The sequence below is a fragment of the Tamandua tetradactyla genome, chromosome 21 (assembly GCF_023851605.1).
Source record: "Tamandua tetradactyla isolate mTamTet1 chromosome 21, mTamTet1.pri, whole genome shotgun sequence".
Classification (NCBI taxonomy): Eukaryota; Metazoa; Chordata; class Mammalia; order Pilosa; family Myrmecophagidae; genus Tamandua; species Tamandua tetradactyla.
The window spans coordinates 48320296-48345700 of record NC_135347.1 but is presented as its reverse complement, the minus strand read 5'-3'; the positions used below and the strand labels follow the sequence as shown (position 1 = coordinate 48345700).

At 35.3% G+C, this 25405-nt stretch overlaps 2 protein-coding genes, 1 non-coding gene and 1 pseudogene across 12 annotated transcripts in view; 1 reads left to right on the top strand and 3 right to left on the bottom strand.

Moving 5' to 3' along the window:
- Positions 1-317: 317 nt before the first annotated feature.
- TMEM167A (transmembrane protein 167A) lies at positions 318-24722 on the bottom strand. Its single transcript, XM_077139220.1, has 4 exons — positions 24470-24722; positions 12142-12251; positions 5365-5399; positions 318-767 (listed from the first exon to the last, which is right to left on the bottom strand). The coding sequence occupies exons 1-4, from the start codon at positions 24470-24472 to the stop codon at positions 697-699; spliced, it is 219 nt and encodes a 72-aa protein (XP_076995335.1). The 5' UTR covers positions 24473-24722; the 3' UTR covers positions 318-696.
- On the bottom strand, positions 10535-10626 carry LOC143665831 (U6 spliceosomal RNA; annotated as a pseudogene).
- On the bottom strand, positions 10954-11088 carry LOC143665847 (small nucleolar RNA U109). The gene has a single exon (XR_013167243.1). It is a non-coding gene; the product is annotated as a small nucleolar RNA U109 (small nucleolar RNA).
- The window catches only part of LOC143665614 (DNA repair protein XRCC4-like), a 283083-nt gene continuing 282218 nt past the window's right edge, over positions 24541-25405 (top strand). For 4 of the 10 annotated variants that reach the window (XM_077139212.1, XM_077139216.1, XM_077139208.1 and 1 more), the window contains exon 1: positions 24543-24756. The gene's annotated coding sequence lies outside the window, so the exon portion shown is untranslated. Of the gene's footprint in view, positions 24785-25405 lie in introns of all 10 variants that reach the window. The other 6 variants (XM_077139214.1, XM_077139213.1, XM_077139218.1 and 3 more) reach the window with 3 other exon arrangements.

Below are 25405 nucleotides of genomic sequence, written 5' to 3'. Positions count from 1 at the left end.
CTATACTTGGCCATAAGTCACAGAGGCTTACTATGTACACCCATTGGCTACAAACTCTCTTGCTAAATATGAACATTTTCCTAATAATATTCTTAAGTCACATTTCATTTACCTCACTCCTTAAAAACTGCATAGGTTTATTTTAAATATTTAGAAAATCTGTAATAAACAACAGAATTTACTAAGAGTTGAGGTACTCTGTTAATGTTCAAAATGGTGTGGCCAAAGGAAAAGCAAGCATTATTAAATAAGAGTGCAATCCTTACCAACACAAATTGAACCCCCTTTTCCCCAACAAAAAAGTTAGTCCAAAAAAATCTCATTCTATAAAAATTTATCATTTTCAAATCACAGTGTAAGGAACTTGAGTAATTTACCAATTTTGTTTTCTACTACATGCCTTGGAGATACCTCACTAAAAACTGGTATCTGACATAACAGAAGACATTTGCAGAATGTAATATTGTAATGACAGTACTGAGGCTGTTACAGACATATTAAACTCTTTTGAGTTACATCTTACTTATTTATACAGAACATTGGTCCAATAACAAAAAACAGAGAACAGCAGCTGGAAATTTATCTCAGCAAATGTTCAGAGATAAAAGGGTTAACCACTCTTTCCATTATTTTCTGCATATAAGCCCCTTTTCATTTTGAAATCTGATGACAGTTAAATCCTGGCATTGTTCCAAGCTACTGCATGAACAGGATACTGAAGGCCATCACTATACAGCACACTGCAACGTAAGGACTCTTTCGTTCACCTGTTGAAAAAGGGAAATATTCATCTTTATTAACTCAGTATTTAACATGGATATAACAAAGTATTACTTACTATAGGGGAGAGGTACATGAGAATCAAGATAAAATTTTCATCTACGAAGTTCCTATAGTGGGTGGCAGGGCAAGAAACAAGAAATAGATGCAACATAAAAACACCTATAATACAGACTGAGCTAACTACACTGATTAGAAAACCCTGGAAGCTTCATTCCTGTGTAACAAAAAGTAGAATGTAGCAGACAAATCCAAGAGTAATGATCTCAATCAGCTCAATAAAGGCCAAAGAAATATTATTTATTTTCCTGCAAAAAAGCACACATTTCCACCTATTAAAATAAATCTAAAATACAATTTTAGCTATACTTTTTTTATTCACTGGTAGCAATTAATGACTCTGAAAAGGGGAAAAATAAGCATTCATGGATGAAAATAAACAGAAGATAGTCAATAAAACTTTTAAAAAACATGGATGTAAAATAAAATGCTTTATAAAAAGCATATTAGAAAACACTATATTATATTGTCTTTTATAATATGATTACTCTGGGTTAGAAATGCAGAACATAAAATAAACATTTCTGTATGAGTCAGTTTCCACATGTGTTTATGGAGTGTTTATACCCGGAGATTTTCCTTTACATAAATTAGATCTGAAGTTGGCTTGTGAAATTGTCTTGCAAACAAGATAGAGATCCTGTGATTGCAAATTAACTCATCCTGTTCTTTCCTGTTTCTGCAGTAATTGCAAGGCTGTACTAATCCATAAAGCAGCAGGCATTTGGAGTGTGCTTAAAAGCAGCATAAGAAGGAAGGAGGAAGAAACAGTGATACGCTGCTTCTAGAAATAAATCTTGGGCATTTACTTGATGTCTTCTTGCAGAGATGGTTTAAGCTCTATTCCCATCACTTGTATTTTTCTGTGATGTTTAAAATGAGCTCTTTCCCAGAACCTACAATCCTTTCCCCCCTTAACAAATTGAGTTAATCTCTTCTGGAAACTGATCTTGGTCACCTTTATCAACTAAAATTCTCAAGGTCATTTTCATTTTCAGAACTTCCTTTCTGAGCTCACACAGCCATATTATTATATCTGAGTCTGATCAATGGCATAATTCAAAGATGGTATTATACACACAAAATAAACATTTAGTGTTTCTCTTATAGTTTTTTTTTCTATCTATAGACATTTAATGGACTCTCAGCTAAAGAAAAATCTAGAAAGTGAGAGAAAAGTGTTTTTCCATCACCGCCATCTCAACTGGGAATAAATTCACATGTTTAAACTGGAAAAAATGTTGAGTATTTAAACCCCAAAACTACTTTGGGACATAATCTTTAAGCAGCATTAATTCTTTTGGGGTAATAAAAACTAACACATCAAAAACAAAACAAAACAAACAAACACACACACACACATAAATTTAGGTAATTTCATAAGTGAGTCTGTCACTTTTATTAAGGTTTGATACACTCATTAACTAATACATAGTCTTATTACAGAATGAATTAATATTGCCCCCAAATTTCCATCTGGTGGACATTAATTTTTGAGGAAGTTCTTCTCTATCCTCCAAGTCAGAAAACTATAATTTACATATGGATTTCATTTTCCTGTTCTCAATTTTTGTAAAAGACTGTCATGTGGTAAAGCTAAACATCTTTGGCTGAACTTGCAAAGAATGTTACTTCTCGTCTGGTCTTAGGTCTGTATAAATCAATGTGAAACAGTTGCTGTAATGTGACGTGTGACATGATAAGATGCTTTAGACTGACCCTTTCCCCATTAAAACTGCATCCTTTCTTTGTGTATATATTCTGTGTAAAGATAAGAGGAACACGTCGTTGAAAAAGTGGCATATTGCCATCACCATTTTCTAAGCTACTTTACCAAAATGAAAAGCTAATGCTTTCACATAATAGGTAAGAATGAACATATTTAACTGAACCATTCAAGTTGTGGCATTCAGTCGAGAGGAAAATGGAAATAATAAATGCAAAAGCAGAAAAGAAAAGGCACTGCTTATAATTATTCATAAAAATAGATCATGCTAAAGGAAATAATTAAGAAAACTACAAACTAGATGTCTTAAAATTCTTTGCTATATTCCATTCAAGTAATAACTGTGAACAAAAGGGTCACTTGGGTGGACTGAGTGGAGTTATTGACAGAAATCTCTCTGAAATGGAGTACATATTTCTCTAATTTAAATAGATTAAAAATATCTTAATATTTCTTCATAAGTTATGAACTTAATGATGAAAATGCAAGAGTCATAACTCCATATATTTAATATTTTTACCAGCAAATGTTTAGTTCTACTGAAATACAGTGATATTCTCCCTATTCCCTCAAACACGCTCTTCCATCATATTCTCTTTGCAGATTACTTCTCACTTCTCTGTTTCCTGGCAATCTTTTTTTGTGTCTTTTTCAGAGTGAGTTGGCTCTGAAGCAAGCAGTTTGGTTTATATACATTTACATTTCCCATTAGCTGTTAATGTTAGCTTTGGAGGGTGCTATTTTTCCTCTGTCTCTCTCTTCTTGGTTCTTTTTGGAGTGCTTAAGACTTCTGTTATTTCACGGTTTGCAGCTGTTGAGCATGACTAAGTGCCAGATAAGTCTGTGCCACAGATCTCTGTAAATGTAGGCCAGGGTTTCTCAACATCAGCACTATTAACATTTTGTACTGGATAAGTTTTTGTTGTGAGGGGCTATCCTGTGCACTGTAGGATATTTACCAGCATCCCTGGACTATCCCCTGGCTACTCACTATATGCCAGGCCCCCCACCCTGAGTCTCTAGACATTGCTGAATGTCCCAACTGATAACCATTTATCCAGGATATATCTGTGCCTTTACCAATCAAAGGTCAATACTTTTTACAAATGTAAGATTCTCATGCCTTATACCATAAGGGAACAAAATATGAGAAAAGACAGAAAGGACAGTTTAAAATGTTAAAGGAACATTGAATTCTCTGGAAGATGTCTGTTTTAATAATCACTACATTACAATAAAGGCCTTGAAAGGGGTACATTCTGTGAAGCTGTTTATGATTATATTATCATTTTCTACAGCAAGAAACCTAAAAGGGAGAAGAATCCTGTGATCTCAGCATCAGATTTAGAAGGGATGTCTAGATAATTCAAAATTATGCTTACATGTACTGTTAATGGAGTATCTTGCATATCATTAAAGGTTCAAGGGAAGAAAATCTGCTTTTTCAAAATTATTTCAATGGTTAATAACATATGAATTTTAGATGTTTTAAGATTTGAAACTCCTGCAAACAATTCTGAGTCTTTAGCCACGACTTGTTCTTTAGCCCTTATGACCATCTTCAGATATATTCCATTAGTCCCTAGGTCTTCTATAAAAAAATTTCTATAAGTGTTACTAGAATGTGGCTTGTATTTTTGAGCCACTAATCAATTTTGTTTCCTGTTATGGACCATGTTAGAAACTTTCCACATTTTTGAGAAGATGAAAACCAAAATACGTTACTCTACAGGGAACACAGCTTATCGAAAGAAGATGCCTTGTAAGTCCCCCATTTTTGTCACACTGGTTAATCAGGTTAATGTTAAGAGTAGGAAAACTGCTTTTTTGTTATGAGAATCTGATACTTTCAAGAAAGAAAAAAGTGGTTATGTATGAATTCAATGTTACAACAAGAGTTGTAAAATCAAACATTTTTTGGGTTCAAGAAAATAATTCCAAAGGACAAGAAATATTTGTTTCCAGTCCAAGTGGTACAGGTATAAATGCCTGTTTGACTAAGTGTTAGTTTGACTAACTAATGCATGTTAAAATAAAAAAAAAAAAGGTAAAATTGACCACTAAGAATATAGGTGAATTATAGTAATACATTTTACAGAATTACATTTTAATTCATTCACTTATAAATCATTTCAGAGTCTACTATGTGCTGGGCACCAAGCTGTTACATATATATGTATATAGAGGTGGGACAAGAGTAAATGATTATCCATATCTACATATATCTGAAGATGCTGCTAATCTTTTATGAAAAGTTAGATGATAACCATATTTACCTTAACTTTAACCAATTTGGACAAAGCTCAGTTATAACCACACAGAGTTCAATAAACAAAATAGCCAATGCTATTTTTTAAATGTAATTTTATTGAGATATAGTCATACACCATACAACCCATCCAAAGTACACAATCACTGACTGGCACTAATGTTTTTTAAAAGCCACAAGTAACATTCTATGACTTAACATAGGACAATAAAATGATTATGCATAGATGGTTGCTCAGGAAGCCTTTCATTAGATGAAAATCCATCAATTATCAAAGTGGTAATTAGACCATATTCCATATTATGAGCATGCAGGCACACACTTATATACATTTGCCTCAAGTCCCATTAAAATCAAGTTATTTCATATGTGAATTAGAGAGTTTCCATCCCTCAGCTAATGCAATATTATGAGATATCCACCAAGTCTAGGTTTAAATAGCATGACAGAAACGCACAAATGTTTGCAAGAAAATGCATGAAATTGGGAAGCCTGAAATTAAAAATGGAGGGAGATTATAGACACTTACCAATTCTGGCACACTTCCAAAATATGCCCAACAGTCTGTACAGAATAAAAAAGAAAAAAGTGGCTATTGATTACTGGGAAAGTTAAATCATTCTCTCAATATCATAATTTCCACAACTGTGTGAACAATTCAAATTTGCTTCAAATCTGAAATTTGCTTGTTTGATGGCTAGCCACCACTTACGTATGAAAGGAGGACACAGCGTAAAAACCATCAATGCATCAAAACTCCTATGACTTGGATATATGTGGCATCATAGGTCAGTTCTGGGGTAAATCAATGTGAGTGGTGGCAAAATTGTGCACAAGGGTTTACTACACTAGAATTAATTCAGTCAACTCCAAGTGCTTCACCTTCAAAAGCAGAAAAATGTTTATGTCAATTTAATTAAACGTCAATTCCAAGAACATGATAAATGGGCACAGCTAGGTTTTGGATGAATTCTGACATTGAAAAAACAAACAACAAACCCAAAAAACTCTTACATTAAAAACTTAAATCTTTGAGAAACTCTATTTAAATAAGCTATAATCAAGAATTCTACATAACTGCGTCATTAGTTAAGGAGGAATAAAAAAAAATGTACCTTGATTTTCAAGTAGAAAGTTTACAAATATAGGGGACACTGCATGAGTTAACTAAATAAGGCATTTAAAGTACATATATTCTGGAAATGATGAAAATTAGAATAAGGATGTCAATTCTATGAATGAATATTATATTTACACACATATTACATGACTACACACTTATCTGACATGTATAAATTACCAGCTGTTAAAAACAGCAACTCAATTACACAAGGTCTAGAGAGAACTGAAAAAAATAAAAACATTGTAGACAGAAGTTTGTTGGTATGACTAAAATATAATCATAAATGGTGTCATACAAGTTTACAAATTAAACTGATAATATTACTATTATTTTTACAATAGTTAGGATTGGCTCAACAAAATTACAGTACTTAAATTCCAGGGAAATTTATATTAGACTTTTATACCAAGAGACAGCGGGCTAATGAATCATTACATCTGAATGGCTAAGTAAGACTGATTCTATGTTCTTCCAAAACACAATAAAATTCCCAACCTCAGAGCAAAAAATTTTCTAGGACAGATTATTTATAATGGGCAAAAATGTAAGCTTATTTTGAAGGATGGATATTCTGATAAGTAAAACAATTTTACCTTAGGAATAAAAGGACAAAAGTCATACCCGCTCCTTAAAGTAATATAAGCTAACGTAAAGATTCGCAGTATCTACTTGGGCACTAGACTGGGTTGAAATTAAAATTCTACTTACTAGTTGCATAACTGTAAGCAAGTTATTTATTTTATTTTGTTGCCTCAGTCTTATCACTTGTGAAATAAGGATAATAACAGTATGTACTGTTAGGCTTGTTTGAGAATAAGTGAGTTAATACACAAAAAGTCCTTAGAAAAGTGAGTATCGTATGCTGTATTGAGTAATATTTATTTAGGGTAAAATCCCATGTGGTAATAACTCCAGATATCACCTAAAATCCCTTTACATTTCTTCGTTAAAAAAATGGAAGATACTTAAATGAGGCATTTGCAATGTCATGGTTCCTTGATTCCGAGAACCTGTGGAATGTAATATGCATTCCAATTCAAGACTACCCTAGTTTGAGGAAGCCAGTGGATGGATCAGAGGCAGGATCAATGTAGTCCCTCCATGGGAAGTTAAGAACACCACAGAACCACAGATCGCAAAATCAAGGTGATTTCCACTATGAAATTCTACAAATATGTAGATGTCTCATTAGGAAATTGGAACAACCCATTTAATATATTTAAAGTTTTAAATGAAAAAAGAATCCCTGAATCTGGAGGCTTAAGAGATTTATCAAAATCACCTTGGCAATTTCCATATATTTATGTGATATCCCAAATAATATTATGTTTTATTAAAACATAGTTGATTAAAAAACAATAGCTTTATTCTGCTTAGTTTCTACAGCTATAAACCAATTAGTATATATGATAATGCTATGAGCCTATGAAACATGGAAACAAGACAAAGCAATAATCTTTTTCTGCTGCTTTTCAGCAATGTTACGTTGTTTTCTGTGCACAAGTCCTTTATGTCCCTAGTTAATTCATTCCTAGGTACTTGATTCTTTTAGTTGCTATTTTAAATGGAATTTTTTCCTTAACTGACTCCTCAGGTCATTGCCTGTGTATAGAAATCTTACTGATTTTTGCACATTAATTCTATATCCTACTATCTTGCTGAATTTGTTTATTAATTCAAGTAACTTTGTTGTAGATCTTGCAGGGTTTTCCAAGCATAGTATCAGGTCATTTGCAAATAATGAAAGTTTTACTTCCTCCTTTCCAATTTGGATACCCTTTATTTCTTTTTCCTGCCTGATTGCTCTAGCTAGAACTTCTAGTACAACACTGAGTAAAAGTAGCGACAGAGGGCATCCTTGTCTTGTTCCCCATTTTAGGGGGAAAGCGTTCAGTCTCTCTCCATTAAGTACAATGTTGGCTATTGTTTTTTCATATATGTCCTTTATCATACTGAAGCTACCTTTAATTTCTCTTTTGAAGTGTTTCTATAAGAAAAGGATGCTGAATTTTGTCAAATGCTTTTTAAGCATCAATTGAGATAATCATGTGATTTTTCCCTTTCGATTTGTTAATGTGCTATATTACATTAATTGATGTTCTTGTGCTGAACCATCCTTGCATTCCCAGTATAAACCCCACTTGGTCATGGTGTATAATTCTTTTAATGTGTTGTTGGATTCGATTTGCTAGTATTTTGCTGAGAATTTCTGTATCTATGCTCATTAGGGAGATTGGCCTGTTGTTTTCCTTTCTTAAAGCATCTTTACTTAAATGAGTTAGGTAGTGTTCCTTTTTCCTCAATTTTTTTTAGAAAAGTTTCAGCAGGATTGGTGTTAGTTCTTTTTGAAATGTCTGATAAAATTCCCCTATGAAGCCATCTGGCCCTGGGATTTTCTCTTAGGAAGATTTTTGATGACTGATTGGTTCTCTTTACTTCTGATTTGTTTGTTGAGATCTTCTATTTCTTCCTGAGTCAGTGTAACTTGTTTGTCTGTTTCTAGGAATTTGTCCATTTCATTAAGCTATCTACTTTGTTGGCGTATAGTTGTTGATAGTATTGTCTTAAGATTTCTTTTATTTCTTCAGGGTCTGTGGTAACGCACCTCTTTTCATTTTGATTTTATTTGCTTTTATTGGTTTTCTCAAAGAACCAACTTTTGGTTTTACTGATTCTTTCTATTGTTCTTTTGTTCCCCCATTCATTTTAACTCTGCTTTAATATGTTATTTCTCTTCTTTTATTTGTTTTGGGGTTAGTTTGCTGTTCTTTAAGTCCTCAATTTCCCTGTCAGTTAATTCATTTATCAAATTATTTAACTTCTCTATTTCCTTGTTGATCCTCTGTCTGGTTGTTCTATCTATAGACAGGAGTGGCATATTGAAGTCTCCAAGTATTACTGTTGAACCATCTATTGGTCCCTTCAGTTTTGCCAATGTCTGTCTCATGTACTTTGGAGCTCCTTGATTGGGACCATAAGCATTTATGATTGTTATTTATTCTTGGTGAATTGTTTCTCTTATTAATATATAGACTTCCTCTTTGTCTCTTATTTCTTTACATTTAAAGTCTATTTTGTCCAATATTAGTATACCTACTCCTGCTTTCTTTTGGTTTCAACTTGTGGGGAACATCTTTTTTCATCCTTTCACTTTCAATCTATTTGTATCATTGTGTCTAAGATGAGTCTCTTGTAAGCAGCATATAGCTGGATTATATTTCTTAATCCATTCTGCCAATCTGTATCTTTTAATTGGTAAGTTTAGTCCATTAACATTCAAAGTTATTACTGAAAAGGCATTTCTTGAATGCACCACCTTATCCTTTGGATTTTACTTGTTAGATCTATATATTCTTTCCCCTCTTTCTCTTTTTATCCTTTAAGTTACCCTTACTGGTACTCTTCTATTCTGTGCCTTCCTCAAGACTTTCCTCTCCTGTCTTTTTTTTTTCAACTGGTAGAACTTCCTTTAGTATTTCCTGTTCAGCTGGTCTCTTGTTAACAAATTCTTTCAGGAGTTGTCTGTGAAAATTTTAATCTCTCTCTCACTTTTGAAGGACAATTTGGCTGGTTACAGAATTCTTGGTTGAAGTCTTTCTCTTTCAGAATCTTGACTATATCATATCTCTGCCTTCTTGCCTCCATTGTGCAAGTTGAGTTTGTCTGAACTCAGTCTGATATGGTTTCCCTTTTATGTAGATTCTTTTTCTCATGCCACTTTCAGGATTTTCTGATCCTCTTCAACATCTGACTGATTAATGTGTATCTTGGGGGAAAGCCTATTCGGATTTATTCTATTTGGAGTTCATCTGGCTTCTTTAATTTGCATATTTATGTCCTTTAGAAGGGTTGGGAAGTTTTCCGCATTATATCCTCAACTAACCTTCCTAGCCTGTTACTCTTCTCTTCTCCTTCAGTGACACCAATGATTCTCATATTGGCGTACTTTGTTTTGCCCATCATTTCCCTGAAATCCAATTCAAATTTTTCCATCTTTTTTGCATTTGCTGTTTTGAGAATTTGAAATCAGTGTCCTGTCCTCTAGTCTGCTTATTCTTTCTTCTGCCTCTTCAAATCTGTTGTATGTCTCAAGTACATTTTTTATTTGGTCTACAGTATCTTTAATCTCTGTGATATCTGCCATTTTTCTATTTATTCTTTCAAATTTCTCCTGCTCTCCCTTATGTCATTAGCCACCCTATGGATTTTATTTAATAGAGTTATATGAACATCTTTGATTAGTTGTCCCAAAGTCTGTCTCCTCTGGTGTTTTAATTTGGTTATTAGGCTGGGTTATATCTGTCTGCATCTTGATATGCTTAGTGATCGCCTGTTGTCTTCGAGGCATGCAAATATCTTGACAGGTTTACTTTGGAAGTTGATTTTCTTCAGTAGTCTAAAGCTTTGCATTTGCGGGATGGAAGTGGATCAAGATATAGGGTGCCGGGCAGGGCACAACAGTGCAGTGATATGTCACAGCACAGATATAGGCACAGGTTGGGGATGCTACACTAGTGCCTGTGGGCAGGGGATGCAGGTCGCAGGGTTGTGGATGCGCAGGGTGGGAGCTGCGGGTAAAAACAGAAATTTGCGTGTCATCCTTGTGCAGTGGCCTTGCTAACCTCTGTATTGTGTGAATTTTAGTATATGTGCTGCTGAAGCGAGCACTCTGCTGCTTTTTAATTCTCTATTATTTGAAGCAGCAAAAATCGAAGTTATCTTCAACAGCAAGAACTCATTTTATCTAATTTGTGTAGGTTATCTTCACCTAACTATGGAATAATCTCACTATTATAAAGGGAAATTATTATTATGAGTATCATAAAAAATGTAATAGTAACAGAAAGATACAGGAATGTGTAAAACTTTCTTCTACAGGATTATATCTCATGCAGAAATCAAAATAGAATGGTGCTTTAACACTGATATAAATAGAAACAAACATAAAAAGCTTCTAGTTGGATGTATGTAAATATGCTATTATTATTATTTTTTCAATGTAGGAGAAATATACTACCACTCAACCTCTTCTGTAAGGCTGGTAGCCCTGAGAACTCCTTGTTTAATGTAGCATGTTATGGATATATTCCTGCTCCTAAAAGAATGAGGAACAGACATTTCCACATGCAATAGTTTCTTTCAAAGACAATTTTCATAATAGCATCAGAAAAGTAAAAATATTCAATTCCACTATTATGTGGTTTTCTTTAGTAAAATAAACACTTGAGTATCTTACCAGATATACATTTTGTATTGTATAAGAATTCTAAGCAACTGTAATGAGAATAAATATTTACTGGTTCTACCATATGCTTTAATTGCTGGGGGTTGCAGGAAAAGGGGAAGTGGAAAGAAAAGCACCTGAGTAGAAAGGCCTCATGCACAACTAAGAAACAAGTAAGATTATGTCATTTCAACAACGAGGGATTAATATTCCTATATTCTATTATTTCATCCTTTTGTTTCTTAAAAAGATTAAATGAGTTATTGACTCTTATCAAGGAAAAATTAAGGCATTTATTGAAATTTATAAAGATATAAGGCAAAGAAAATTTATATAGTTTTCACCACATCATCTTTTTTAGGTTACTGTCCTTTTTTATTGAATTCAACATGTTTTCTATATTATGAACAGAATACCTTAAAAAATAACTCTGAAAGGGATCTGGTATATCAAAGATTAAATTTTTATTACTGTTTACAGTAAGTGAAATAAATTTTTCCAAAGATTTTGCTTTAAGATACAGACACAGGGAGCCTATATGAATAGAGCAGTTTTGTCCTGAGGAGGGAAAACCTACATTATTATTTTCACTTACAGATGTTATAAATGGACTCAACGCTTGCAAACTGCCTAATCCTTTCAAAATACAATGGCTAACTTTACTGATGATTCTACAAAAACTAAAGCTAAATGCTGCCAAGAGTAGCAAATTGCATCTTTAATCCCCGAGAAACTGTCATAAAGTTTTCAGTCTAACATGTGTCACTTCTGAAATTTATTTTTCAGTAAAATACTCTGGCTATAAAGATTTTGGATTTTTTAAAACCAGAGAGAAAATGTAAACAGTTATTACAAAACTAATATCTACGCAGAAATTAAATAACTAATTAACTCATAGTAATTAGCATTCAATGTCCATAGGAACTAATTTGGTTGATTAGACATCATTAGCAACATACCCAGTTTTATTTCTGTCCAGGAGGCTGGGTGCCAAGGACCGGATATAAGCACAGGTACATATAAGCAGCAAGATTACAGTCAACAAACTCTGAAAATTGAAAATGGCAGACTAAAAAGAGAAAAAGAAAAATTAATGTCACAAGAAAAACTACTTGAGTAAAAAATGTCAGACAATTTCACATTAAGAATCATTCTTTTATTTCTCCAGAAAGGTAAACAGAATGACACGTTGACTCAAAACCAGAATAATCCCCTATTCAGAGGGTATACTTCCATCCTCTGGGCTAAGGAAAGCAGGAGATGCAACAAAAATTCTAAATTCAAGAACTTGAAAACACTACCAAAAATGTCACAAATCCAAAATTGCTGACCATAGCTTAACCAATATGTAAAGATGTTCAAGGAACTCAGACTACCAACCAGGGAGGACAGTGAGGTCTCTAAGCACTGCCAGGACCTGGCTACCTGACCCCAGCTCAACCATTAGCCTAAATACCTGTGTAACAACTGTAAGCTGGGTGGAATGTAGAAATTAAATGCTGACTAAAGTTCTTTTCAATTTCAAGAAACTTCTAAGACATGAATACTTCAAATTCAAGTGATCATTTCTACACATTGACAAAGTAGGTTATTAGATTTTGGTGAATGAAAAGAACCTATTCATTCAATACTGATTTTTTAAAAGTTATCTACTGTTTAAGAGTTCAACTCTCACTCCAAAAGTTAAAATGTAATTCAGAAACTAGAGGAAACCATAAGTTTCCAGAATCAAATGTGGAAAATCATAGGTTTCAAATGAAAGTAAAATGGAGGTGGACTTATTCTATTCAAAATTCAGGTTGAGTGTCATCTTTTCCAGGAAATTTCCTGAAATACATCTGATTCTTCTCTTCTGTCTTTGTTTGTTAAGCTGCTGGAATCCAATATATCAGAAATGGAACGGCTTTTAAAAAGGGAATTTATTAAGTTGCAAGTTTACAACTCTAAGGTTGTGAAAATGTCCAAATTAAGGTATCCATAGAAAGATACCTTAACTTCAAAGAAAGGGCCAGTAGAGTTCAGGATTTCTCTCTCAACTGGGAGGACACATGGTGACATTGGCTAGCTTTCTCACATTTCATAAAGTTTCCCTGGGGGCATTTTCCTTATGCATCTCCAAAGGTCTCTGGCTGTGTGGGCTCTGCTGGCTTTCGAAAATGATTCCCTCTTAAAGGGTTCCAGTAAGTAACCAACCTTGAATAGGTGGAGACACATCTCCATGAAAACAATAAAAAAGATGCTATCTAGCAATACTGAATGAGGATTAAAGAGCATGGCTCTTCTGGGGTACATGACACTTTCAAACTGGTACATCCTCCATATTTCATAGAATTCTTTCATTTCTGTTCCCATAGCAAATTACTACATTTTATACATTATAACTCATCCCTAGGGTGGATACTGGCTTATCAGATTCTGGATCTCCAGCACCTGACCATGCATGTATGTACCTGCCACACAGCAGCCCGATAAGGGATGGCTGAATAAATAAAATCATTTTTTAAAAGTGCAGGAATATTACCATGTACATAATAAAGAATAACATTTCCTTGATGTAGAAGTAAATAAAATAATATTAATCTCTTTTGGAACAAGATTTGAACTATTAAACAGTGGCAGTAATAGGCAACATGCTTACTGAGTTAGCTTAGAAACAATCCCTACAGAGTCAAGAGTAAGACAGAAGAGCCATAAAAGTTTTTAAAAGGGGAAAATTGTTACTTGTAGATGAGGGGTGCTTATGTGAAAAGCCCAGAAGAATCTCATGAAAAACCATTACAGACTATAAGCAAATTAAATAAAGTGGCTGGGCACATAATTAATATGTAAAAATTAACAGCTTTCATAATTATATTATCAGGAAGACATAATAGAGGATACTCCATTTATAACAATAGTTGGGACCAAAATAACTAGGAATAAGCTTAAGAAGAAACATGCACATTAACATTAAAAAACTCAAAATCTTAAAACACACTAAAGAACATGAAAGTAGCATGGTTATATATGTCTTCTTCTAATGGAAGACAACATCATAGAGCTAATCTATAAGTAAAGTAAGGCCAATGAAAAATCATTTTTGAATGATTCTGAAATTCATACAAAAAAATAAATAGTAGGAAGGAAAATCCTAAAAAATAAGAGAACAACCGCTGTCAGAAACTCAGTCAAAATACTCCTTTTAATCTTTTACATTTTTATGATGAATACATATAAACTATTCAAAAAATTAAAAGGTTATACCTGGCATTTACCAATAAGCAACGACAAAACATGCTACAGACAAGAGAACAACCACTGTCAGAAACTTAGTCAAAATACTCCTTTTAATCTTTTACATTTTTATGATGAATACATATAAACTATTCAAAAAATTAAAAGGCTATACCTGGCATTTACCAATAAGCAATGACAAAACATGCTACAGACAACACTAAGTTGCAGGAAAAACAAGATGCAAGATTTCACACTTGGCATATCTTTAGCTGTGTAAACCTACATGAAAGGACAAGGAGAAAATCCAGTGATTATCCCTAGATGGTTTTTACCTGATTCTTAACTTTTCTGGATTTCTCAAGTCTTTAAGTGTTAATTGTATGGTATGGAAGGATCACAAAAATCATTTGTAATTAATACTTGTTTTTCTATGCAAATCTTTTCTTCATGGATATAGGATAGATAAAATTTAATATGTCTTGGGTTTGAATTAAATTGGATTTTCAATGTGCATCTGTGAAGGCAATGATGCACAGTTTATAACTTGGAATATATCTATGAATTAACTCTAATGACCAAGTCTAGACAGAAACCAAAATAATATCATAATGTCTATCTTTCAAATGTCATATTTCGAACATGTATAGGAAAATAGTATTAAGTAATATTTGATAATAACCTCATGAAATACCTGCCAGTCAACATCACCAAACATGTATTTAGTTTCTACTCTATCTGGGACAAGAAGCTCAACACTGGATATTTAAATAGGCATACAGCATGGTTCTTTCCCTCCACAAGTTTATCGCTAAGAATAACTATTGATAGTCACCAACAGCTTGCTTTACATAATTTATCCACATACCTGAGGTAGATGTTATGTTACTCTTATTTTATAGCTGAGACAACTGAGACACACAACAGTTAGAAATGAGAACAGCTCATGTACTAAAAAAATTAAATAGTGAAGTAATGTCACCAAGATGATAGAGTGAGATATTCCAGGGTTGTGACCCGACCAGAAATTTTAAACAAGCAAAAACTGGCAGAATCATTTTTCACAGAGCTCTGGAAAAGTTTAAGGGCTTCAGTAATTGGGCATGTGCCAAGTCAAGAAAAACAGCTAAAATTAAAAGGTAGGAAATTCTTGTGATATCATTGCTGGCCCTTCCCCCAAAACCTCTCTGGCTTTGTGTGGAGTCTGCCTGCACTCCTAGTGTGGGTCCCTGGTTCCAGTGGGCACAGTGTAACCATTCTGAACATACTATACCATGTATGCATGTGCGGAACTGTCTGGTGGCTGCTTAAAGGAGGCTCATTGCCCCAGCACTTGCCCTGTACATACAGGAGAGGTTCACAGTGCAGTTGGAATGCAGCATTAGAACAGTTAAATCCCAGATGCTTGGGACAAAGGATTGTCAAACGTGGGACACACAGTGTCCTAGCACACCTAGGACAGGGAGGAAACACTATTTCTTAAGAAAAGGGACATTTGGATCCATGTAAATGGGGTAATGCCCAGATCCACATACATATGCACAGGGCAAAATACATGCTCAAAAAAGACTTGGGAGGACCCTACATTTATGATTTAGGCTGTTCTTTAAACTCATTGTTGGACAGGTTAAGCTCTGAAGGAGAGTACGGACACAGGCCAATCTTCAATGACTTGCTTTGTGAAGCTTATTTATGTAGCAGAGGTTAGCCTACCTATAGGCATGCCTAAGAGTTACTTCCAGAGGACCTCTTTTGTTGCTCAGATGTGGCCTCTCTTTCTCTAAGCCCAATTCTACACGTGAAATTCCTGGCAATGTGGGATCAAAAATGCCATTCTGACCAAAAATGGGAAACGAAGTGTAACAAATGGGGTTATCAGTGACTGAGAGAATTCAAATAGAGTTGAGAGGCTACTCTGGAGGTCACTCTTATGCAAGCTTCAGTTAGACACTGCTACCTATCATAACTTGCCAACCCCCAGCCAAAACTATTTCTGATACCCACAAAGAACACCTAGGGCATTATATGACATTCCACAAAGATTCCATGCATTAGGATTACTTTCCAGAAACCTACAACCTCCAGATGGGTCCCTAGACCAGATAAGTTCTGAAATGCAGAGGGGTCAGCTTCTCTAGAACATCAACTAGTTACATCCTCTGTCCAGGATACTGTATTACCATCACCACTATCCATTTCCAAATCTTATCAACCAAAAACAAAAATTCTGTATAAATCAAACATCAATTCCCTGTTCTCCAAACCCAATGCCCTGGTAAACTCCAATCTGGACTCTAATTCTATGAATTTGCTTATTACTAAGTCCATTATTGGTGAGATCATACATTATTTGTCCCATTGTGCCTGGCTTCCTTTACTCAGCATGTCCTCAAGGTTCATCCATGTTGTATTAGGATTTCATTCTTTTTTAGGGCTGAATATTTCATCGCATGCCTATGCCACATTTTGTTTATCCACTAATTAGTTGATAGACACTTGGGTTGGTTCCATCTTTCGGCAATTGTGAATAATGTCACTATGAACATAAGTGTGAAAATATCTATTTAAGCCCCTCCTTTCACTTTTCCTGTATATATACCTAGAAGCAGGACTGCTGGGTCATATGGCAATTCTATAGTTTTCTGAATAACTGCCAAACTGTCTTCCACAGTGGCTGTACCATTTTACATTCCCAGCAGACATGAGTGTGTATTTGTAGTTTTCTACATCTGTTCCAACACTTGCAGTTGCTTTTTTTTTTTAAACAGCAGTCATTCTAGTGGATGTGAAATGATCTCTTATTGTAGATTTGATTTGCATTCCCCTAATAGTGATGCTGAGCATCTTTTCTTTTCATGTGCTTTTTTAGCAATTTGCGTCTCATCTCTGGAGAAATGTCTGTTCAGTCTGTTGCCCATTTTTAAATTGAGTTGTCTTTTTACTGAGTTGCAGGACTTCTTTATATATTCCAGATATTAAACCCTTATGTTTCCAAATATTTTCTCCCACTGAATAGGTTATCTTTTCCCTTTTGTGACAAAGCTGGGATTTTTTTGAATTGTCTTTTTATATGAAGAGATCTTAAAAATAAGTTTAATATGCAGCTCTATAAATATTTTTTCAACGAAATCCATCCCAGTCTCAGTCTCAGTTAAAACTGCAAGTAAAATCAAATTGGTAGAATTTCTAGCACTATCTCTGGATCTTACAGCTTCAACTGGTAATTTTAGTCAACCATATAAATGATCCATATCTCTTTTATCTTCTCTTAGCTCATGACAGTATTTGCCCCATCATTGTAGTCTTACAGAATAGGTGCTTTTCTGAGATGACATATGCTTACTTTCATGGATAAAGTCATATCATGTTCACATTAATTATAACACAGAGAAGTTATTTTACCTTCTATCCACCTAGTGGACACCAAGTCAGGTCGCTGGCTAAGCTGGCCAACCACACTACTTTAAATACTTACCAATTCTTCGAAACAAATTTCCTCTGTGCTTTTACACACGGCCTCTGTTCTTGTCTGCCTGATAAACTGAAGCATTCTTGTGGTCTCAAAAAGTCACCTCCTCTGTAATGTCTTGTCTTTCCATACACCAGAGCTATGATTTTTGTATATGTGTTACACTTACTTTCCCATATGACCCATCAAATTGTACTATAATTGTCTCCTCTGTTTTACTGAGATTATCCATCCTTGGTGCCTATCAAGCTAAATAAACCACACTAGTCAACAAAAAATGCAGAATGAACAGAAACTCCCATACCACCAGCAATAACGAATGTTTTAAAAAATGCATTAACAGGGTGGGCCACGGTTGCTCAGTGGCAGAGTTCTCGCCTGCCATGCTGGGACCTGGGTTCAGTTTCCAGTGCCTGCCTATGCGGTGGGGGGGCGGGGGGGGAGCATTAACATACTTAGAGTCCAAATTAACAATGCACAGTATAAAGGGGAGAAAAAAACAACGTACATCAGATTGATGAATTCAGTGTTTTGCTAACTATCTAAGAGAAACTTGTCAATAATATTTTAGACACTCCAGCAGGGAGAGGCAAATATCATTAAGGGCCCAGACTCTGGTCTACCTAATCTTCAGTGGGAACCTAATAACTAATAGTTTTCCTTTTCGTGCCCTAGGACAGGATACCAATATGTTTTAGGACCATATCAAGTTAAGAGGTTCATTTTTTTAAAAAATGAAAGGAATTCAGTAACATGATAAAGTTCAATGTTTCATTGTAATTTTCTAGATTTTTATCATTAAGAACCAGCAATGAGAAAATACACTTTATGCTATATATACCTTTTAACATGTAGCTCAAGTCTTGCCATGAATGATATAAGATTATACTGAGAAATTCATACACATGAACAGTAGAAAAGTGAATAAAATTAGTTCTCTAAGAACTGGTTGCCTTGTATCTTATGACTTCTTAGTTTCATGTACATTATATAATGTTCAACAGTTAGCTACACTTATTAAAATGGATAGCATGAATCTCTGGCATTGTTACATTGCATGCCGAGCTTGGAAGTTCCCCACCAATTAACTCAAGTACTGTGAACAAAGCAATATATATTCAGAGACAGACCCTGGTGACATCACTTGGCACATTTTCATATAGCGCTTGATTTTTCTCACTCACATTGGCACACTAATTTAGGATTCCTTATTTAATAAAGGAATGAAAATATGGATATCAGACTTACAATATTCCCATAGCTAGTTCTTTGAGCTCCAAATGATGAAGGCAGGTGTTCTATGAACATCTTCAATTCTACATATTTACATTAAATTTGGCTTGGGTCTCCCTAAAGAAATAACTGCTTATTTTTCTGGAATGTGAGCAGACATAGAAAGGAAAAAGGAGTTCTCTAGGGGAAGCAAATCTTTCTCTACAGTTTCTTTTCCTTTTTGCCAAATGCTGTAAATAATAATCAAGGGGCAGAATTCTATAACAAAGGATATTCAGTTAAAGCTTCAGATTCATTTTAACACAAAATGTTACAGTAACAATACTTGATAGTTTATCTCAGTGATGATTTTTAAACAAATTCAAAAGTATACCTTACATTTTTCAATGCCTTTTTTTGGGAAACATTTTCCCCCATAGCAACAATACTTTAAGAATAAAGAATAAAACTAAGATTTTATTTATCTCTAACTAAGCCTGAGCACCAAAAATTAAAGGGGTAAATAACAATGTCACATGAGTAAAACTAAAGTTTTCTAATGTGTACTACAAATCATTTAAAACAGTAAAAATTATATGCCAAAGTCTATAAAATAGGCACATTAACTACAAAGGGTCCATAACACTACACATTGGTTCTAAAACAAATCTGCTAATTAGCAATTTTTTTTGCCCTCATTTTATTTTAAATAAATGGTCAACATAAACCATTTGGATAATACAAAAATTTGTAAAGTAAGATGTAAAAATCTTTTGCCATGCCCTCGCTCATTCCTTAGAGTAATAAAAGGATGACTGTTAACCACTTGACACATAAAAAGATACTGTATTGGCTCTTTTTTGTGTGCATAAACATTTTCACATGTGATCATAATAAACCCATTTTTCTACAAGTTGCCTTTAAAAAAAACTCATTTTAGAACAGAGATCTAGTTCATTCTTTTACTATTTCAAAGTTTGAATTCTGGGTCTACTGTTTACTAGGTGTGTGATCTCTGCTATGTTTATTTAATTGTGCTTTAGTTTCCTATCTGTTAAAAGGGGATACTGATATTTTACTAATCTCCACTGATAGGCATTCTGTTTCCAAATTTTCACTATTATAAAAATGTGAACCAGCTAAATTAGTTTATTCTTGCCTCTATCCCTCTATTTTTTGTAGGGGGAGTGAATTACTAAATCAAAGGGGATCACACTTTGAACGAATTCTGATAGTTTCTACTAGTTTGCAGTCGAAAACAGTGTACTAATTTGTAATTTCACATGCAGTGTTTTCACTGAATTTAACAACTTTTGGACAGAATTAGATAGTTCGCATCTCTCAAATTAAGAGCTATGGAAGACAATGGAAATAAAACCTTTACCCCTCCTGTATTAATTACCCGTGCTTCTGTAACAAGTCACCACAGTTCTGGTAATGGAAATCTAAAATGGATTGGTATGGCTGCACTCCTTCTGGAAGTTGTAATGGAGAATCCATTCCTTTGACTTCTCCAGTTTCTACAGGCTGCCCACATATCTTGGGTGGTTATCCCACATCACTCTGACCTGTTTTCATAGGTCTGAATCTTGTGATTATCCTCTCTTTCCCCCATAATCCACGACAATCCCCATTTCTCAAGAACTTCAATTTATACATACAAAATCCTTTTTAAATTTAAGGTAATACACTCAGAGGTTTCAGGATCAGGACATCTTTGGGGATGGGGGTGGGTATTCTGCCCACCACACCCTTTCATGAGAAGACATTCAAGACACAGAACAGCCTATAGCATGCTCAGAGGCACAACCCCAGGTACAATCAGAGTAGTGTTCCTTGGGGTTGCAGAATGCTGCAGCCATGCCTTGACTTTGACTGCTAATCTCAAAGTAGTGTTCACTCTTCTCAAAAATGGCAGGAGCCCCCCTAACTATTTTCCTCCAAGGGCCACTTTTATTATCCCTACATACTCCAGATTTATTTTGAAATAAGACAACTATTATACTGAGTTACTTTATCCAAACATGAAATAAGCTTGATGAGTCAGTCACCTTGTATGATCATTCCTAAGTAAATCATCCCTTGTTAGGTCTTTTGAAATAATGAAAATAATCCACAGACTTTCATTTGGCCACAACTAAAGTATTTACGGTGTATTACACTCAGTAATTTATCACAAAAAGTCAGATGCAGTTGTATTATATTTTATCTGTTAAGATGTAATTTCTTATTTACAAAGTCACTTCTGAGTGTTAAAACTATAATCATCAAGTCTGGATATGAAGGGATGAATCAGTAACAGAGTTTTTTTAGATGTATAAATAGTTTTAAGCCAAAAAGCACAAAGTATGTACTAACAAAACTTTCAAATTAGAAACCTTAAAAGAAACAACAGCAAATATCAGGATTAGAAGAAAAAAATAAAAAGGAAAGGATCCAATTATATAAAGTCACAAAGAAACATTAGAAAATATACATAATAATATGCTAAACAATGCTTTGCCAAGAAAGTGCATAATTATTAACTATTCTTCATCTTCAGGGAAAAGGACTTTGAGCCTACTGTATTTTCATCAGTCCTGGATTACTTGGCCTCCATGCAGCTTATTTATTTATAAGATTATCAAAACAAATTGTTTAACCCATTTGTTAAGGGCCTTTCTTTATGTATAACACTGTGATGGATTCCAATGTTGAATGCCTATGTGGGAAACAAATTTTCATTAACTATTAATTCCTCTAGCTTAACTGATAAGACTTTAAAACAACAGTTGAATACCAAGGACTTGAAATTTTAACAATTTTACTTGCATCAATATCCTACTTTTATATGAAACTAAAGTAGTCTAACCCTCCGTTAGGGAGAGGTTGGGAATGGGGATAGATAAAGAAATGACACTCCTGATCTGTGATAAAACTTATATAGCATTGGAAAAGTAGGTCAGCATTTTATCATTTACAAATCTTGTCCAGATCAGCATTTTTAAACTAAGTTTCTACTTATAAATTCATATGTGGCACTATTATTTCTCAGTATGGAAATGTACGGATAAATTTAAGCCTATATTTAAGTGCACGTGTGCATGCATACACACACACCTCTTTGGCTCAAGATCAGTGTCCAGAGTTAACAGAAGATTTCTACTAACACACAGAAATATCAGTATTTTCTCAGGGTTGTCAAACTTCGTTGCTTATTGTAAGGTAGCAAGATATTGTACTAAATAGACAAGTTTTCTTGGTTTAACTTGAAAAAAATCATGCTTTCTTAATGTTTGATATGCTAAGAATACATTACCTGTCTCTTCTCAGCACCAATGGTCACTAAATATTTGCATGATTTATGTTACTAGGATAAAATTAAAAGATGAACCATAGGACTGTAAATGACAGACTACAGTTAATAGTGCAAGTATAGAAACGTTCTTTCATAGATTACAATAAATGTACGGCACTAATCCAAGTTGTTAATATATGAAGAAAAAAGGACCTAATGTAAACTATGGATCATAGTTAATAGTATAATTTTAATATTCTTTTCATCAATTGTAACAAAGGTACCACACTAATGTAAAGTTGTCAACAATGGGTGGGGGTATACGTATTTGCATTTTTTACATGATTTTTCTGTAAACCTATACCTCCTCTAATTAAAAAAAAAAAGATACCAAGACACTGATTTTTTACACAGTAAATTAGGCTTCTTGGAACCTTACTGTGTAGCTTTTTCAACTACAATGTACTTTCTCTAATATAGTGATATCCAAGCTCATAGGAACAGAGCAGAAAAAAACAATTAACCACCCGGCACTTGTTTCTATCAGCTATTTCTCTGATTGGCATTATTTCATATCTGAGAGTAACAAATCACAAAGGCACAGTATATTCTCAATGTTGTGCTTCATGACAACAGCATGAAGATTTTTCAGAAATAGACATTAAAACAAATAAGTACTGACTTCACCATCAAATTCGCACACAGAACATGCAAAGTACATGAAAGGCGTTTTTTTTTACTTTGGAAAAACAAACATGGTAAAGCAATTTCAATATAGTTTGTACTACAAAGAAAATAATTCAACTTCAGCTTCTACAAAGTTATGTAAGGAGTAAAAGTAACAGGTCGTCCCAATCTTTCTACATTACAAAGGAATTAAAGTTTCTCATTAAGTTAAATAACGGCTCACTAATGATACTCATAAAAGCAGAAGTGAACCCTATCATGCGGGAATGGGGAAATTAGCTGAAATAGAGAATAACATTTTTAGCCAGGGAAGGAATCAACTGCAGTCTTCTGTGCCAGGTGGTAAACTTGTGTAGGGTGAAGACTGTGCTTTTTGCCCCACCCATAATAAACAAAATACTCAGCACCAAGCAGGCAACAATTAATGAGTTTGACTAAATGACTAAGGGTTTCGTGCTGTATGGGATTCTGGAGAAACTTGTGGCAACACAAACTCAGCAATTTTTCACATACAACAATACTTAGCTTGATGGGATCATGACTGCTTTTAAGAATATAATAAAAGGCATGATCCTTTTCCCAGAAATATGCTCAAATTCCCCATAAACCTCCTGATGTAGAGGCTATTGCATTTACCATAACAAAGGTAAACTGCATTTCAGCTACAGGTGCGGGGATTTTACTATTAACCACTATTAAATCTGTTCTTTGGCTATTCTGGCTTTATCTTTTTCTCAGCCTGGAGACATAAAAGGAAACTGTAATAACAAAATAAAAACAAACACAACCTTAATAATGTGTGTGCTTGGGGGAGGGCCAAGGGCAGGGCAACCACCCTGAAAAGCACCTTTAAGAGAAACTCGGAGCAAAAAAACTCCAATCATTGAAACACATCACTGGTATATCAGCATCTATAAGATTGAGAAAATGTACTGGGAGGGGCCTGAAAGGGTCATTGGGTCTACAAGAGAAAATAAAGATGTGGAATCTGGGGTAGAAAAACGACGATCTCAATACAGGTCAGGCCTGCGGGACGAGAAAGGAGACGCGCGAGAAAGACAAGAGGCAACTCGAGATACTCTAATGCCTCAAAGGGTTAATGACTACAAATGACTTATGGAACCGATAGATCAAGCCAAACCAGCACATTCCTTCAAAACAAGTGAGGAAAAACGGCCCCTACATCAAGGCAGGGCTCCACGACTCCGGATCTTCCTCGGATGGGAAGCTCCGACTCTCCCGGGTCAAGCGTGCACAGGCCACATGGCTCCCGGGGCCTGGGGACCCTCCGAGGCCCAGAAGAGTCAAGTTAATGACGGGGCTACCTGGCTTGCGAACCCAGGGCCGCCTCCCGACCCTGCAGCTTCAGCACGGACCCCAAATCCCCCTGGAGAACCTAAGCCGCGAACCCCACAACACCGGTTCTTACCATAGTGAGGCCGGCGAAGCCCCAGCCACATCACCCTTCCGGGCCCGCGGCGGAAGAGGCGTGGCCGCCCCGCCTGCCCTTCTCGCGCTCTCCCGCCGCCGGGTTGGACCTACAGGGCACCGCCTCCCTGCTGGCACAGTTCAGACGCCAGGATAGGTCCCTCTCTTCCGGAAATGGCGGGATTTAGACCACATGATTTCGCCCGGCGGAAGCAGCTGCCACTCTCATTGGCTGCGAGACGGGGGAGCCGGCCCTTTGCCGGGCACCGGAAGTGGAGTCACTGAGAAGTAGGGTCCGGAAGTGGGGGTTGCCTCTGTAAGTGATAGTAATTTGCTGTTCTGTTTTTTCTTTTTTGCGGAGTTTACTGTTGTTTACCTCTAGAACTCCGCAGTGTTTCCTAGAGCGGAGTTTCCAGGCTCTGATTCTTATCAGTGTGTGAGGTCCGGGGCCATCGCACGTGGAATCTTGGGGACGCCAAAGCGTGCACCTGTTGAGCCTCAATTCCGTTTCTCCCTTTGCACCTGTTGGGATTCCAGGGAATGCAAAACTCTTTTGAAACGCCCTGGATTGGTTGTGGCTTTAGTAAATCACTTGGATCTGGAGGGTTGTGTTGATCAGGCTGTTTGATCAACTGCCTAATAACCGCCATCTCCTTTTCCCGTCGTCCCCTGAGCTTCTGGCAAACTGGGTTCTCTCGAGGCTGAAATGTACCAGGCCGTTTGGTAACAGGAAAGAACCTTACGTGATAACAAAGGGAAAGGAACTAGGTGCAGTGATTAGATACTCTAGGGAAGAATGGCAGCATCTTTTTTTTTCCTACGAAAAAAGTAGCTGTCTTTTTTTAAAATACCAGAAGAAAATTTCTTTTATACATATATGCACTTTTATACAGTTAATAAATTTTATAGCTCTGGGCAGTTTGCTCTTTGTCCTCTG